The following is an 18,735-nucleotide window of genomic DNA, read 5'->3' as shown; positions in this document are numbered from 1 at the left end:
AAGAGACTCTATAATAATTGTTATTTAATATACTACCAGTTTAACTTTATACATTGTCCATCTAAGCCTTAATTATTTTATTTTACACGTTTGGGGTCCAAACTTTTTCAGACGGAGGGGAAGTTATCATGGTATAACATTTATACTAAGTTATCCTATAATAATTAGATCAACATCAAGTGCTTTTATGAGTTATCATGGTGTAATATTTATACATCATTTCATATAATTATAGTTTAGCAAGTAATATTTATCATCAGGTAAAATGTATATATAAAATATCAGTAGTTTCATTTATAGCTTTTTAGATAGATGCTAGCCTAAGGTAATGGGAGCGCATCTAGACATACTATTCAATAAGACAAGAGTTACGTCTACATAGTTTAATAGATTTGAAGCTTTTAGATAAATGCTGGCCTAAGGTATCAAGATCCCATCTCCCAGACAAAAGATATGTCTACATAGTCTTATAGATTACCTTGAACTATTTTATTTAAGTAAATCTGTCATCACCTATATTAGAATAACATTCAGCAATTTAGACTCATTAAGGATTAGCCCCCATACAAGCTCGTCTATAGTGCATTAAGGATTAGCCCCCATACAAGCTTGTTTATTGTGCATTAAGGATTAGCCCCAACACAACCTCGTCTATAGTGACACCATAATCTCTTTCCAAAGCATCCAGTAAATATGTCAACAAGATTAGTGCCAGTCCAACAGGATTAACAGGATTAAGTATTCCTCTCTGTCTAGCCATCCATTTAGCATAGGGCACAACCAATCGTGTATCAACCAATCCTATTCCTTTTTATTGTTCAAATTTTTGTTAAATACATACTGTAGCTAAGTTTTAGCAAAACAAACCAAATTCTTAGGACTTATTTTCAATGAACATCTCACCTGGGATGCTCACATCCAAAACCTAACAACTAAATGCAGTAAAGACCTAAACACCCTAAGATGCCTAACTGGCTCTAACTGGGGAGCCTCCAAAGATACCCTCCTCTCTCTCTACATATCACTAATTAGATCAAAACTAGACTACGGCTGCGCCATATACAACACCCTAAACAACTCTCTATCTAAAAAACTTGACTCAATACAATATCAGGCTCTCAAACTAATTACACGCACCCAACATGGCACCTCCTACACCTCACTTCAGGCCTTAACAGGAGAAATGCCACTAAGTCTACGCAGGGAACAGCTAAGCTTAAATTTCTGGGCCGCGTCCCAATCAAACCCTCTCATCCAAATCTTAATAAACCAAAACATCAGCCCCAAAAACCAAGCTCTAGCTCGTAAACACCCCTTACTTACCCCAATATCCCAAAGAATAGCAAACTACCTAAATGAACACCAAATTAAAAATCTTAAACAAAACTGCAAACAATCAAATATCTTCACCCCTATACTTTAAATACCCAAAATAGACACAACACTAGCTAGCCAAATAAATAAACAAACCGACCCAAACATAGCTAAAACTACCACACTAGCATACATACACGAAAATTGGCCAAATTGGTGTCACATGTACACGGACGGATCCTCAGATCCGACCTCCAAACACACATGTTTCGGAGTCCATACCACACAACCAACTAAAACCACACAATCCTTCCGACTCCCAAACAACCAATCAATATTCACGGCAGAACTAATGGGCATGGCCTCAGCCCTCCATAAACAAGAATCCAGAAAACACAAAAAAATCCTAATACTTACCGACTCCCTAAGTGGACTGCAAGCCCTCCAAAACAAAAACACCAAAAAAAGACCTAAATTAATAAATCAAATACTTAAAAGCTCCAACGACCTAACTAAGGCAGGCAAACAAATAACCTTCTAGTGGATACCCGCCCACGTAGGAATATACGGTAATGAAAACGCCGATAAAGCAGCTAAACTATCCCTCAAAATCCCAGAAATAAGCTTAAACTTACCCATCTCAAAATCAGAAATTAAAAGTGTAAATAAGCAAAAAATCACAAAAAATGGCATAACCTATATATAAACTCAAATAGCCAAATCAAAAAAGTGCTCAGCAAACCACTAACGAAACCAAAAATTCTCCATCCATCCCAAAAAATCAACAGGGTAATCACTAAACTCCAAACAGGACACACCAACCTAAATAACCGCCTAAAAAATTAAAAAAAACACACTACAGGTAACTGCCCACACTGCAAACAACCAGAAACCCCAGAACACGCACTCATCCACTGCACACACTACCTAACACATCGAACCGCATTACAAACCACCCTCAATCTAAACAAGGCTCTAACTCTAGAAGCAATACTAAACCCCCAAAATAAACTAGAAAACTTCAAGGCCTTAGGTGTATTCTTAATAAAAAGGGAACTAATAAAACGCATCTAAAAACACAATAACCTACCAAATCAAAATCACATAAACAAACAAACATCCACCATACCCAGCTCCCTTAGTTCTCCTCCCCAATCCCATCGGCATCTATTCCAAATCTCAAAATTCCCAAATTCTATATAAGCAACCCCTAAAACCCCCCTCTTGGGTTGCACAGACCACTTTCGCCCCTTTCGGAAACACATTTAATGGCCTGGCCGGGCCCGTGTGCGAAATATGCATCAGTCGGAAAGCGCACATTAAATCTCCAAAGTAAGTAAGTAAGTATGTAAGTTCTAGCAGAGAAGGGGTTTGACTCTCTTACCAAGCAGACCTCTCTCCCACAGCCCAGAGTGTTGTGCCGACTCTCTGTGGCCCCCTCACTTATTTTCTAAGATATTGTAACTTGCTCATTGTTAATTGTTCTTGTAAATAAAATTGTGATTAGTCTCCTGTGACTCCGGCTCTTTGCTGACTAATTCCCCAAGAAATCCAGCACGCCATTTTGGAAGGTATTGTTCACCCAGAACAGTTCCATGATAGATCCTTGAAATTGATTGTTTAGTTTTGAGAGAAAATTGTCGTCTTGTCACTGAAGAAGAGGCCAGTTAAGTTGGTTAAACCTAAGTTAGAATGTATTGTTTTGATAGGAAAGTGATACTATGTTAAGTTTAAGACACTAAAATTAATGTATTTCTTTGAAATAATTCTAGGTAGATCTACAAATCACATACCAATTTGGGTACCAAATCACTAGAAATTTTGGGTACAAAAGTCACCACTGTACATTTCAACTGGTTTTCGCGAATCAATGGGATAAAAAAAATTCGTCTGAATGTTTCCTTTTCTCATTTTAAGACAAGAATTTGTTTTACATAACAAAACAGGCAGATCTACACGGGTCACATTTTGTCCTAAAAATATATAAAAATGTGAAAAATATGGACACCTCAGAAATGAGGGCTTATAAAGTTTTAATTCTACCTAACTTGTCACATGGTTTGACTTAGGTCTATCTAAGAAAAGTCCTTATGACAATCATTTCTTAAATTTTGTTTATGACACTGACATTTCTGGTGCTTAGACAAAGAGTATTCAAGGAAAGACAGATATGTTTTTGAATAAAAATATGACTTTCCTTTATAATTCTTTTTCATGATGACAGGGGAACTTTTATACACACCAGCTGAGGAAGTTGTGATACTGTGATTGCATACAAAGGAAAAACAGGTTGGAAGCAGTACCTGTATGTATAAAATAGACCACATAAGGTGAACAAAAGTATTGGATTGGCTGAGCGGAAAAAAATACATCTGGCAAGGGTAAACATGTACACAGGCGCGTTTCTTTTCATTCCAACCAGAAGACTGAGATAGCATTTTCATATGGCTAACGTACCACCTTTATGTGCCACCATGGTTCTTGTGATTAAACAAACAAAAATGTCATGTACTGTTACAAGTACTGTTACTGTAATTAATGTATCATATTCCTATTAAATTATATTTCAGAATTGTTTTATTTGCAAACAAACCACTTAATGCACAAGATTAATGACCATATGAGTTTAGTATGTATATGTTAAGGATCTGATTTATTCATTATTCATGGAATACTAAAATTAAAATGATGACATCAGAGAGTTACTTATTCACATAGTTGATTTTCAGAGTGAGAGATAATAATTGTTGAAAAAATATGTTTAAACTAAAGATAATAATTGAAGTTACACTGTGCTGATGCAAGGACCAATATTTACTGTCCACACACACAATCATTGTGGAAAAAAATAACTACTAAATATAACTTAAAATTTAACAACCTGTAAACAGCTGTAAATAATTAAACAATTACAAATCTATCATCAATACGCAATCATGGTGGTCTTCATATTTTTGGAATAAATTTAGAAATCCTTTGTGAAACTGTTCTAAAATCATGCTAGAATCTATGAATGTATCCCCGAAAGGAAAATTATCCCAAATGTAATGTGGAACTAACACCGAAAATATGTACGTAGCATTTTACTGCTTATATATACCCTATCGTATTCAGCAACGCGGGGATGTTATTTTGAAACACGTTTTGTCAAGCCCATTTTCGCGCACCTGTTGCAGATGGTGATCTTGCTGATCGACGATATGCATAGACGTATTACGTGGGATACACTTGTTGATTGAAACTTATCAGTGTGTACATCGCAGAAATAAGAATCATGTCCCCCATTTATATTCACCGTAACATTGAATGGTGATTCTTAAATATCAACAGAAGTTCAAATAAAAGATACCGAGAAACTTGCATGTGGCATGTTGATTTATCGTCTATCGTTTCCGGGTCATGGGAGCATGCAAGGTCAAATGGGTTAACTAATACGCGAATTATATCGTCAAAGTCACATTTTTATTTCATGTTAGTGGTGATTACTAATACTGTGTATCGACTTATGTTTTTGCTGTATGTGATAGGCGAACTATTTCAAAATTTACTGTAATTGTTTTGTTACGAAAAATTATCAGCAGACTACCCCTGTCTGTGACATAACATCCGGTGACCGGATTTATTGAAATAGTGCTGTCAGAATTCACGATCTTTATTTTCATTTCTCTCTTGTCATATTAATCGTAATATGACGAATATAACATTCTTCGATTTGAGAAGATCGTCAACTTTCACCAAGTTATATTTATAAAGGCAATGTAAACTTTGTTGATATTAAAATAGCAATAAGTTATGCGGAGGTCGGGCGAAGCGTGCCATGTTTGATTTTAGCACGTCTGCTAGCATCATGACACGGGTTGTTTATTATTGTATATCATAAATATTCAACCAAAATGCTTGAAATTTGGATTAGTGAATATTTATAAGTCATGAATTGTTTCCTGCAAATTTTATAACATGACACGTCAGATTAACCCGAATATTCATATTTCTGCAACCGACATGATGACCTTGAAAATTAAGTTATTTTTCTGTTTGACGTTTAGATAATAAATTTACTGAAATGGTACATAATTTACCATCGTGCTGTTATTTGCCGATAAAAAAACACAAATTTTTGCTCAAATAAAATTAAGATATCGGAGATATGATTATTGAAATCAATTTGCACAAATGTTAAGATATTAAAAGGTTCCTAGCATGAAATGCAAACCACCTTCAATAACGCAATTCAGGTAAGTTCAAGAAAATCTACAAATTTTGTGTTTGCTTTGGTCTTAACCTTGGTATGATTGAAAACATAGGGATATTTTTAAAAAGTACTGTGTAGTTTCCTATCAGGAATAAATATGCAAAATATTTCTTCAATTGGCCCTTGTTTAATGAAGCACCGACTGTTTAAATTAATCACCCTCTTTAGAGCGCCTTATGCTAAAATTAATCCAGCAGGCAGGGGTAAGAAGTGTGAAAATAATTCAGCAGGCTAAAGGTTAAATAGTATAAAATACCAGCTGACATTTAAGATGTCATTGAGTAAAAATGATGCCGAATATACCGAACCTTATTTCCGGAGCAACCAAGAAGTTATAACAGAATCTGATACTATAAGCGCATCATTAGATACATCAATTCAACGGATACAAGAAACTTTAGAACGTTGGACTAATAAAGGTTCGGGTTGGGGTGTGGATAAAATTGATAGTTTGTATTTAGATATAGCAAATTATATGCCTTTCAAAGGCGGATCTTATATAGATTGACCCTCGTATTATAAAAAGAAAAAAGCCATAATTAATGTAAAAAATAAAGGTGATGGCTGTTTCAGAATGATAAGATCTGCATTGTTCCCCGCAGATTCTAAAATTGCAAATAGACCTTCTAGCTATCCCCAAAACGACGGACTCAACCTTGATGGTATAGACAAACCTACAACAATCTCACAAATTGATAAGGCGGAAAAGCAAAATAATTAAACTATAAATGTTTTCGGACATTCTTCTAAAGGAATTGTTGTACACTGGATAAGCTCCGCTCCAGAACATATTCCCAGAATCAATTCATTTCTGATCGAAAAAGATGGTAAATATCATTATATGTGGATAAAGGGTTTAGCAGACTATTATGCGATCAAACAAAACATAAGGAAAAGAAATGTTTCTGTGAAAGATGCCTGCATGGGTACAGCAGACAAGATCTATTAGAAGCGCATAAATAAGACTGCAGAGGTTTTGGACAGACTGCTATCAGGATCGATATGCCTAAAGAAGGAAAAAATATATTAAAATTTGAACATTATTGTAATCAAATGCCAGTACCATACATAATCTACGCTGACTTCGAAGCACTTATCAAACTGATAGAAAATACCAAACACAATACGACGTACAAAACTCAAGAACATATTCCTTGTGGGTTTTGATATATAGTTGTAAGGTATGATGGGAAAAACAAACACCACCCTCGTGATTAACAGAGGTCCCGATGCAGCGGGAAAGTTCCTAGAATACCTTCAAAATGAAGAGAGAATAATTAAGGAAAATTTATCGCATAAGAAACACATGTGTATGACGAGGGATGATTGGTGGGCCTATAAAAAGTCAACGAGTTGTCATGTTTGTAATAAACCCCTGAATGGGGATTCCATAAGAGATCATTGTCATGTCACGGGTAATTATCGGGGAGCTGCGCATAACGAGTGTAACTTGAAACTAAAAATGAATTCTCAAACAATACCCATCCCCGTTGTGTTTCACAACCTTAGAGGATATGATTCTCATCTCATCATGCAAGCTATCTCAAATACCGACGGCGGCTTAACATGCATTCCTAATAATATGGAAGAATACATATCATTCTCGTTGACTAAAAGGACAAGGATGGGAAAGGTAGAATAAAGCAAAGTAATGGGCTTAGATTCATGGACTCCATACAGTTTCTGTTATCTTCCCTGGACAATTTAGTTAATGCGAACAATCAGGATGACTTTGTAATAACAAATCAATATACTGATCAGATAACACAGCATTTGTTGCTGAGAAAAAGGTGTATATCCTTACGAATATATGGATGATTGGTATAGATTCGACGAAACTAAATTATCACCCCTTGAATAATTCAGTAGTAACTTAACAGAATCTAAAATAACCGATGCCGACTATGAACACGCTCTGACGGTGTGGGATAAATTAGGTTGTAAGAATTAAGGTGATTATCACGATCTGTACTAAAAACCGATGTACTGTTACTCGCCAATATATTCGTGATATTTAGAAAGACATGTTTAAAACAATACAGCTTGGATCCGGCATGGTACTATTCCAGTCCCGGACTAACGTGGGATGCATTGTTGAAGAAGACCGGTGTAGAACTAAAATTACTCACCAATTACGATATGCACTTGTTTGTTGAGAAAGGATTAAGAGGTGGTATATCGATGACGGCTAAAAGGTATTCTAATGCTAATAATAAATTAGTGGAAGGATATGATCCTAGTAAACCCGACATGCACATATTATATATCAACGCCAACAATTTGTATGGATGGGCTATGAGTCAACCTATACCCACGGGTGGTTTTGAGTGGGTTGATGTGAATGATATCCCCACAGATTCTGATGTGAATAAAGGGTACATACTAGAAGTTGACTTGGAACATCCAAAAGACCATAACAGTTATCCGCTAGCTCCCGGAAGATTAATGGTTAATAAAGATTGGATGTCGGAATATCAACACTCCTTGATGGGTAATACTAGGTTAGCTAACGTAGAAAAACTTGTACCAAATTTGATGGATAAGACAAAATATATAGTTCACTACAGAAATCTCCAGTTATATCTATCATTAGGTATGAAACAGAGTATGAATACACAGAGTTCTAAGGTTTGATCAAAGACCTTGGATGGAGCCCTATATAAGACTGAACACAGATTTAAGAAAGATGGCTACCAGCGATTTCGAAAAGAATCTATATAATCTCATGAATAACTCAGTATTTGGTAAAACTATGGAGAATCGAAGGAAGCGTGTTGATGTTAAATTAGCCAGGTCTAATGAGGAAGAAAGACTCAGGAAACTTATAGCCAGTCAGGCTTTTAACAGAAGCAAGATATTTGATAACGACTTAGCTGCACTACATATGCAGAAGAGTAATATAAAATTCTACAGACCGGTGTACGTTGGTATGAGTATTCTTGACTTGTCAAAACACTTAATGTATGATTTTTATTACAACGAACTTAAGAAGCAATACGGCGATAGATGCGAGGTGTTATAGACCAATACAGATTCTTTGTTGATGGAAATACAAACCGAGGATGTGTATAAAGATATGGCAGAAAAAATAGATATGTACGACACGAGCGATTACCCAAAAGATAATCCACTGCACAGCGTAGTAAACAAGAAAGAAGTGAGCAAAGCTCACATACCCCCGTTATCCCTGCTGGTCAACAACAAATAGTAAATAGTTTGTTAATTAATGAAATATTAAAAATTTCTAACTGATTTTAACTTCAATGTTTTAAAAACTAAGATTGACTTCCAGTGACAATTGACCCCTCCCCCCCAATCTCCCATGTTACCAGTGTTCACTACGAGGAAGTAGATCACCATGAACACCTTTGAATAAAAATTTGATTGAGGAGTTACATAAGAAGAATTATCAAAAGGACCAAAAATTGTTTGATTCCATGGAAACGGCAAAAATAAAAAAATTCAGAATCTTTAAACTAGCAAAAGGCACAAGTACTCATTGTGGTAAATGTGTGTAGCAAGCTTGATGAAGCTAGTATGCATAGTTAAGATATGGGCCGTACAAAACACCCACCCTAAAAGTTTGAGTTTCTAATGTTTCCATGGAAACGGCAAAAATTAAAAAAATCAGATTCTTCAAACTAGCAAAAGGCACAAGTACTCATTGTGGTTAATATGTGTAGCAAGTTTGGTGAAGCTAGGGTGCAAGGTTAAAAAGTTATGGGCCGTACAAAAACTCGGACGGACGGACGGAACACTATAAACCCCCGATTTACTTCATTAACGGGGGTATAATAAAAAGGTGTTAGGTAAGATGAAGGATGAATGTGCTGGGACCCCTATAGCGGAGTATGTCTGATTAAGACCTAAGATGTATTCTTTTAAGAAGTCTGATAATGGAGAGATAAGAAAACCTAAGGGTGTTAAGAAGTATGTGGTAAAAAAGCATGTCAAACACGAACAGTATAAAGAAGCATTATTCAATGGTAGAACATTCAAACATGAGATGAACACTTTAAGAAGTGTCAATCATAGGATATATGGATTAAGAATGAACAAGACATCATTATCCCCCTTAGATACAAAGAGATCGATTGATAAGGATGGTGTAACCACCTATGCTTATGGTTATGGTGGTAATACTGTATCGTTGGGAACTATGAGCAACTCTTCTCGTACAAATGCCCTACCCGGTCCATCTTTAAGAAAATAAAGAACAGGCTCTCCTTCTTTCATAACCAATCGACTAATGTTATATATCTTAAGAGACCAAATCGGATCGATTGCGCGACGTAGGCCTCCTTCAAGTTAATCGGGCTGGTATAAATATTGTAACGGTTCAGGGGGTGGGTATTGGGGTAGAGCTTTGGGTAGCGAATAGTGGATCACTCCCAATACCACCAACCACACAGTTTTAATTATTTAACTTATCAAGAACAATTTCACTATTAAGAAATACACAATAACATCTATATACAGAATATAATTATTCTTTTCAGTATTTCATTTAGTTAAGGAAATATACAAGAAATATAAAATACGTGAATGACAACTCACATCTCTTGGATCGAACCAGCAATCTCTCTCTCGCCTCAGAACTTTTACAACTGATAAAACTGTCAACAAAGTGATGTCATACCGTAAGTAGTCTCTCGCACGAGGATACGGTCAGTGGAACGTAGGGAAATTGCATTCCACCAGTGACAGAAGTTATTTTACTTCGTGTCACGGCTATGTAGTAATATACAATGCATTTAGATGGACTAGATGCAATTTTGTAGCCATACAAGGCAGATTTAAGACATTATGCTACAAGAAGTAGTTTCGTGGATCAGACTCACGAACATAGGTGACGTCACACGAACTATCACGTTGCCAAATCGAAACAGGTGATTTAGAACGTGTTCACATTTTGTTTTTGCACATTAAACAAACAGTCAGTAAGATCAGTGGTGATATACGTTAATTCATGTAGCAATAACGTATATCTTTATGGTTGGATGCTGTATCGCATACAACATGTACAATATGATTAATCTCACTGTATACTGACCGAAATATTCAAAAGGCTTGTACATTACAAATATCTTACGCATAGTCTATCCAGAAGTTTTTGTTCTTTGCTTCTCCTCGGGTGCTGAAGATTCGGAAGTCACAGATTTCATGTTAATCACATGGGATGGTTTCTTCCCGATTAATCTCGTTATTTCAATATTCAGGGCTGATACAACAGCTGATAATCGTGTCACCCATTTGGTTGATCATTCCGATTTCATTTCAATCCCATACTGATATCCAAACAAACGTTCCGCTAATGTCTGGTTAAATCTTTCAACGATAGCTTGACTACGGTGGGCCTCTTTTTCACCACGCCTGATTTCAACATCTTGTTAGTGGTCCGCGTTTATATATTCGGCTCATTGCATTAGCTACTTCTGTTGAATCTTTCGAGGTTAATGGTTCAGCCTCCTTGTAGCGACTAGCCACTAGCCACATCCACTATGGTTAAAGCGTATTTATATGTTTTGCGTCTACCTTATCATGGGGAAGAAACAAGAGGTCAGCCTGATGAACTTCATTCGTTGTAAAAATATCAAACTTCTTCCTTGGGATGTAACACGGTGCCAGTAAGTATATTTGCCACATCTCTTGTTTCTTTAGCCAATCCTTGGCCACATCTTTAGATACCTTAGCCACAGTGGCCAATTTTTGTATTGCTCCTATACCTTTCCAATATTCTCGTGGGCTATAGTAAATTTTATCCATTATTAATTAATATTGATGATTCTTTTAAAACGAATCATGACGAACATTTGTGTGCATCATCATTTTTGCATAATTTTTTTTCTCTGTAGTAGCAGTATAGGTATATAAATCTGGCTCCAGTGGAAGTGGTCCAGAACCATCATTACCTATACTACTAAAACTGACAAACTGAAAATTCCCAACAGAAAACTGTCATCAAAAACTAAGAAACAGCATCATACATCTTACAGTGGTAATCCAATACACATCTCGAATATTCTATATTGGCGCTGTAAGATGTACACATTTACTTGCTGTTTGTTGATCCTCATGATCATGACTGTTAACTTCCTTTATGTTCTGTGCATGCCAAGTTTGGAAGGCTGCAGTCTGTTTGTTTTAGTGCTGCCATTTCAATGGATTTATGATGCTGTTTCTTTGATTTGGTTACGTTCTCATTGTTTTATGTTGCCAATTCCTTGTGTAGTGTAGGCATATGAGTTTTCTGTTGCAGTTTGTTAGTTTTCATAGGTAGGCCTGTATATACTGGAATGCTTGAAACTGATATTGAAGGTCAAATTCACTGTCAGGGTCATGCTTTCAAAAATCATTAATCTTTGCAGTAACTTAAAAAAAAGTGTTCTAGTAGGATAAAATTTATCATCCTTACGATTGGGAATTAAATTGGTAATGTTTTGAAAATTAATCTCCATTGCAGGTCAAGGTAATTTGTAAGGTAGTTCTTCGTGTGTAGAACTCAACACTGTTTGTAACATGTTTGTAAAGCATATTTTGAACTGGAAATAATCACGCACATGATTGGCTGAAATTGAGGGTCAAGTTTAAGGCCAAAAGTGCATATAATTTTCCTTTTATGTTAGCCCTCATTAATCTTTTACTGACCAATCAAACATTGAGAGAAGGAAAAAGGAAATGGGTAAGGGCAGTGACTTGTACTGCCTAGAAACCAAAGCCACAGCCAGTTTTACAGGCATGAAGACATCCCATCCATCAAAAAGATTTAGGGCATTCTTTTGTGTGTCAGGTTTGAATTTCTCGTAAACTTAAATCTTTGTCAATGGGACTGGTCACCATGTTTGCGATATCGCCAACCCAACATTGAGGCTAGTTTATAACTAGCATTCTGATTGGTCCGTTAGACTGAGAAGCGTAACAAATCAAATTGGCAAATGAAAATCAAGACCAGGTAATTTGAGTAACGGGAATCAAGGGAATGGATCCAGGGGTTAGAGTAGGTTTACAAAAATGCGAGCCCTGGAAATACAGAGGATGCATCCCTGGCTTATGGCCAGGGACTGTGATGAATTGATTATGAGAGCATAACATCCAAACACGATGTCCAATTTTGCTACCATACAATCAAACTGGATGCCTGACATGTTCAGACAGCATCTGAGGTTGAGTATACAGGACGTAAGGTTTCCTCTTCACAGATGAGTCCAGGTTTCATCTTGAAAGCTGAGATGTTTATCAACGTGGGATCGAAAGTTACGCTGACGAGTGTTGGTCAACATTGGGAGCGTAATGGTTTGGGAGCCATAACTGCACATCACAGGACCCCCATCTAGTGGCCACAGATGCCACTTTGACAGGTGTACCGTATCTTGATGAAGTTATCCATCCTCCCATTCCTTCAAACCAAATGACATTATATCACATTGCAGCAGGACAATGTACACCCTCAAGTTGCAAGTGTGGTCACAGACTTCAATAGACAAAAGAACACCCTCACAGTCCCTTGGTCTGCTGTTTCACCCAATTGTCGCACATCCAACATGTTTGGGATGAAATGAAACGTTGTTTACACCAACTTCCAAACAAACCAGGGACTTTGGTCTAGCTGTGACAGGCCTTTGTCCACATCTGAAAAGACATCCCACAATCCTATGTCGTCAATAAAGCACCATTGTCAATGTATTTTCACTGCTTATGGTTGTCAAACCGAATACTGACACAACTGACCCCACAGCACTTTCAGACTGATATGACATTTACAGAGAACAGGTGTGACACTGTCATGATGAATTCGTTTCCTGGCCATCAATATATTGTTCTGGTGCAAAGTTGTTCTTTGTTTGAGTTTTAATATTCTTTCCCATGATAGTCAGTGATGCACAGGAGATTGTTGACGCTGTCATTAGCGTATCATACACATCATGGGGACAAGTCAGTATGATTTCTTGTCGGGACAAATCTGTCTTTGTTTTCACTACTATTTTTGATGCATCAGACATTAAGTATCAAATTTTCAAATAACCTCTGGTCTCATATTACACATATTTGTTGCAGACCTCCTGGCTAGCTGCAAAAGACTGTCAGAAGAATCTGAGGAAAAACTTCATTATAGTATGCTTGGATCTTCATAGCATCAACATATTTTATGTAAACAACCACTATGATGTCCAAACCCAGAGAGAGTTGAATAGAAGCCAGGACAGACTTTCAAATAGACACCAGACTGACTTACTTAGACTTTGTGAGGTGCAGTAATCAAGCTGTATATAGACCTGCCCACATTTCAAGTTATTTACTCTTATTAAGACAAAACTAAACAACAAAGTAAACTGCAACACTGGATATCTTGGAACTATTTTGAAGTTGGATTAGGCATGTGTGGGAGAATGAGGAACATGGCAATGTGAGGTCAGTGCTACATCTTGGAACTGTAAATCAGTTGGTATGTGCTCTTTTTTTTAAGGTTTCTGATAAGATAGAAAAGTCTCATTGACAGTATTTGAATACTGCTTTATGTCCTTGTCTTTCATGAGTAGAGACTTGTAGCATGTCATGTCACAATTTTGATATTCCAGATTCAGAAATATGGCCTTAATCCTTTACACGTCCACTAGCTTCCACCTAGTTTCCACCCTTGCCAATTGTAGCCTCTTTTTCTTGGCTTGATAGTGGTGCCACGCTGTGTAGAAAATCAGTTTATCCCTGGTGATGAAAACTTGATATCCAATCAGATCTCTATTCTTATTTCGAGACCGGACGGCCTCTGTGGTCTAGAGGAAGAGTTTCCACTCTCTGGGCGGAAGGTCCGGAGTTCGATTCCCGGCCGTGTCATACCAAAAGTCGTTAAAAGATGGTACTTGTTGTTGCCATGTCTGGCGCTCAGCATTAAGGGTCTAAAACAAGGACTGGTTGGCTTGGCCTCAGTAGAATGTGTCTGAGTGGGGTATTCATGTTAAACTGTGGCATGGTATCTCAGTTGGCTAGCACTATAAATCGGCATCAGTCCGGACTAGTGCACGCATGCATGCACGCACGCACACACACACACACACACACACACACACCTGTGCGCGCATGCAAGTTGCTATATAAGTGCAATAATCTTGGACGCGACGTTAAACCCACTTTCACCTCACCTATTTCGAGACCGCCTCCGTGGTCTAGTGGTAGAGCCCCAGGTGAGTGGAAGTTCAGGGGTTTGATCCAGGCTGTGTCACACCAAAAGACATTAAAAGATGATATTTGTTGTTACCCAGGCTGACGCTTGGCATTAAGGGGCAAAAACAAGCACTATAAAATTGGCATTAGTCCTGACTAGTACAAGCAGCCACACACACAAGCATGCATGTTGCTATATAAGTGTAATAATCTTGAATGCAACGTTAAACCCATTTCACCTCACCATCTTATTTTGAATGGGTTCACAAAGATGAAAACCTTGTCGATCAGATATCGAAAAGTTTTGAGATTTCTTCCCTGACAAACAAAATCACAGATCACAATAGTAAAGATACTTATAACTGCCGCAGTTTGCTCTTACAATGATAGAGGCATACAGACTACACAGTATCTTGTAACATTGCACATCAAAGTAACATGAAACACTCAGCAGGTGTTATCTAAAAATACCACTGCATCAAGTCACTAAGTGTTCAAGTTAAAAAACAATGAAGTTCTTGGGCAAGTAGACTGAAAACTTTTAACCACTTCGAAAATATTTGTCTTTGCTTGATTTTTTAAATAATTTCAATGCAAATTCGACAGGATGTATGTGGCCCTGCAGTGATCATATTTTTGGAACCCTGATATTGATTTTGTAAAACATTCTCTGTCCAATCAATTGATCGATATCTGCAAGGTCCTCTCATAATTTAGCACAGAAAAGTAAGCTTGAATGGCAAGGGTAGAGACTAGGCATTTTTATAGGCTGGTGGAAATTATTGTCCCATGAAGATATCCTTCAGGGCACAGTAAATTAAACATACTTGTGTCAGTAAGAAGTAGTGTACACCTGTTGGATAAGAGTCACATAGAACCAGAACTAGTGTGAATGAGAGCAAGTGACAGCAAGGATATTCTATTGTATTTATATGTTTATGACTCCTGCAAGTGTCAGTGTACATTGTTTACGAGAAAGTGTTTCAGATGACATGTCATGTCTCATCTTGTTTGCACAAATAAAGTATTTCTACGTATGTTTATATGACAGACTTGTTATTTATTTGCAGACACTTCAGTACAAAAATTGCTATCATGTTACTATTTAATTTCACTCCATCCATACCTGGGAATACAAAAGCAAAACACCATGTACTCTTCACCAGTTGTCAAGGGATTCTGATGAATAATGTCATATTTATATTCAATGGAAATGATATTCTCCGTGGCAGTTGATCCTGATGCTGGAACATGACTGCAACAAGCCAAATCATCTTTGCTTTCCACTGATGCTTACACAGTCAGATGGATGCTCCAGTGATGTTTGCGCAACATGAACGCTCCAAGGACATTTCCAGAGGTGAACTTTCTGATCAGTGTCAAGGAATCTAAATACTCGGTACGATTGAGTAAAGCATTCAAACCAGCATATCTGATTTCTTGAATATATCGGAATTCCAAAAGTAGAAAGCCACTCTGCCATTATATTACTGTGAATATATTATTTATGAGCGTACTGTGTGGGTTTTCAATTGTACAAAGTATTAAAAAAATTAAGCTCTTCATTTTGGGAAGTTGACAGCTGATTGACTCAAGACCCCATGCAGCCTTCATTTAGTTCAAGATCCAAGGTTAAAGAGATGGCTTCCACATGGTCAGATGGATGCTTCCCTGATGCTTAAACACTGTCAGACGATGCTTACACATGGTCAGATGGATGCTCCAGTGATGTTTACGCAGCATGAACACTCCAAGGACATTTCCAGAGGTGAACTTTCTGATCAGTGTCAAGGAATCTAAATACTCGGTACGATTGAGTGAAGCATTCAAACCAGCATATCTGATTTCTTGAATATATCGGAATTCCAAAAGTAGAAAGCCACTCTGCCATTATATTACTGTGAATATATTGTTTATGAGCGTACTGTGTGGGTTTTCAATTGTACAAAGTATTAAAAAAATTAAGCTCTTCATTTTGGGAAGCTGACAGCTGATTGACTCAAGAACCCATGCAGCCTTCATTTAGTTCAAGATCCAAGGTTAAAGAGATGGCTTCCACATGGTCAGATGGATGCTTCCCTGATGCTTACACATGGCCAGCTGATGCTTACACATGGCCAGATGGATGCTTCCCTGATGCTAACACAGTCAGACGATGTTTACATATGATCAGATGATGCTTACACATGGTCATATGATGCTTACATATGGTCAGCTGATGCTTACACACTGTCAGAGGAAGCTTACACATGGTTAGAATGATGCATCACTGATGTTTACACACGGTCAGACGGTGCTTACACATGGTTAGAAGGATGCATCACTGATACTTACACACGGTCAGACGGATGGTTACACATGGTCAGACGGATGTTACTCTGTTGCTAACACATGGTCAGATGATGCTTCCCTGATGCTAACATATGGTCAACTGATGCTTACACACTGTCAGACGATGCTTACACATGGTCAGACGGATGCTACTCTGTTGCTTACACATGGTCAGATGATGCTTCCCTGATGCCTACATATGGTCAGCTGATGCTTACACACTGTCAGACGATGCTTACACATGGTCAGACGGATGCTACTCTGATGCTTACACATGGTCAGAAGGATGCTTCTCTGTTGCTTACATATGGTCAGATTGATGCTTCCCTGATGCTTACATATAGGCAGCTGATGCTTACACATGGTTAGAAGGATGCATCACTGATGCTTACACACGGTCAGATGGATGCTTATCGGATGCTTACACATGGTCAGCTGATGCTTCCACACAGACAATGCTTACACATGGTCAGACGGATGCTTCTCTGTTGCTTACACATGGTCAGATGGATGCATCACTGATGCTTACACACGGTCAGTCGATGCTTACACATGGTCAGACGGATGCTTCCACATAGTCAGATGGATGCATCACTGATGCTTACACGGCCAGACGGATGCTTCTCGGATGCTTACACATGGTCAGCTGATGCTTCCACAGACGATGCTTACACACAGACATGCTTACACATGGTCAGACGGATGCTTCTCTGTTTCTTACACATGGTCAGATGGATGCATCACTGATGCTTACACACGGTCAGACGTTGCTTACACATGGTCAGACGGATGCTACTCTGATGCTTACACATGGTCAGATGGATGCATCACTGATGCTTACACACGGTCAGACGATGCTTACACATGGTCAGACGGATGCTACTCTGATGCTTACAAACAGTCAGACGATCCTTATACATGGTCAGACGGATGCTTCTCTGTTGCTTACACATGGTCAGACTATGTGAGTTGGCTATGACAACAAGGACAGTCATACATAGCAATTAATAATTGTAGCCAGTGACAGTCTGAGGTAACAATGAGCAAGCCTCCAAGTTTAGATCTAATCAGTTTGATCGACTGAAATATTTGCTATTTTATGTTTTTTGGAAGTTTTGACGTTTATATAATTCCAAAGACAATGGATGATTTTGATAAGTCAAGTGTCCTTCAATACTTTGGCGCCAATAAAGATATTCAATTATGACGTCATCCTGGTGTTGTTCAAACTGACGCCAACATGGTTTGCAGTCACAATTCTAAGGTAATTCATGTCCTTTGTTTATCAAAAAACAGTATGAATAGAATGTTTATTAAATAAAATCTTAATGTAGTATTATTGTGAAATGTGTAATATTATTAAGGACGGAATTAATTCTATTTTTTCGCTTGTTGACCATAGACAGGGAAACCAACATGGCAGCCACTCATTTGCATTTTTGAGGACTTTTAAAAATAATGTTTATAAGTTTCCAAAATAGTCCATTGGACTAATGTAATTGTACTTGTACTGTTTTGTACTACTCACAATATTTCACAGGGCATTATTCTAATCCTCGCCCAAGTCTTCTGTGGTCACAGGAATCGAATTATTGCAGTTTATTCCCCTACATTCCCCACAGGCAGCTGAGCACTCTAGTCCGTTTCTACGACAGGTGCACCGTTTTGTATCACAGTTA

The 18,735-nt window shown here is 37.6% G+C and overlaps 1 protein-coding gene across 4 annotated transcripts in view; it reads left to right on the top strand.

Moving 5' to 3' along the window:
- LOC124121070 (leucine-rich repeat-containing protein 61-like) overlaps positions 1 to 14,002 on the top strand; it is a 158,481-nt gene extending 144,479 nt beyond the window's left edge. For all 4 annotated transcript variants that reach the window (XM_046484021.2, XM_048396526.1, XM_046484022.2 and 1 more), the window contains one exon: positions 13,622 to 14,002. In XM_046484021.2, coding sequence (XP_046339977.1) covers positions 13,622 to 13,698 — 77 coding nt within the window. In that variant the 3' untranslated portion in view covers positions 13,699 to 14,002. The remainder of the gene's footprint in view (positions 1 to 13,621) is intronic.
- Positions 14,003 to 18,735: the final 4,733 nt, after the last annotated feature.

The sequence above is a fragment of the Haliotis rufescens genome, unplaced genomic scaffold (assembly GCF_023055435.1).
Source record: "Haliotis rufescens isolate VD_foot unplaced genomic scaffold, xgHalRufe1.0.p SCAF_1, whole genome shotgun sequence".
Lineage (NCBI taxonomy): Eukaryota > Metazoa > Mollusca > Gastropoda > Lepetellida > Haliotidae > Haliotis > Haliotis rufescens.
This window is presented reverse-complemented; position numbering and strand designations above follow the sequence as displayed.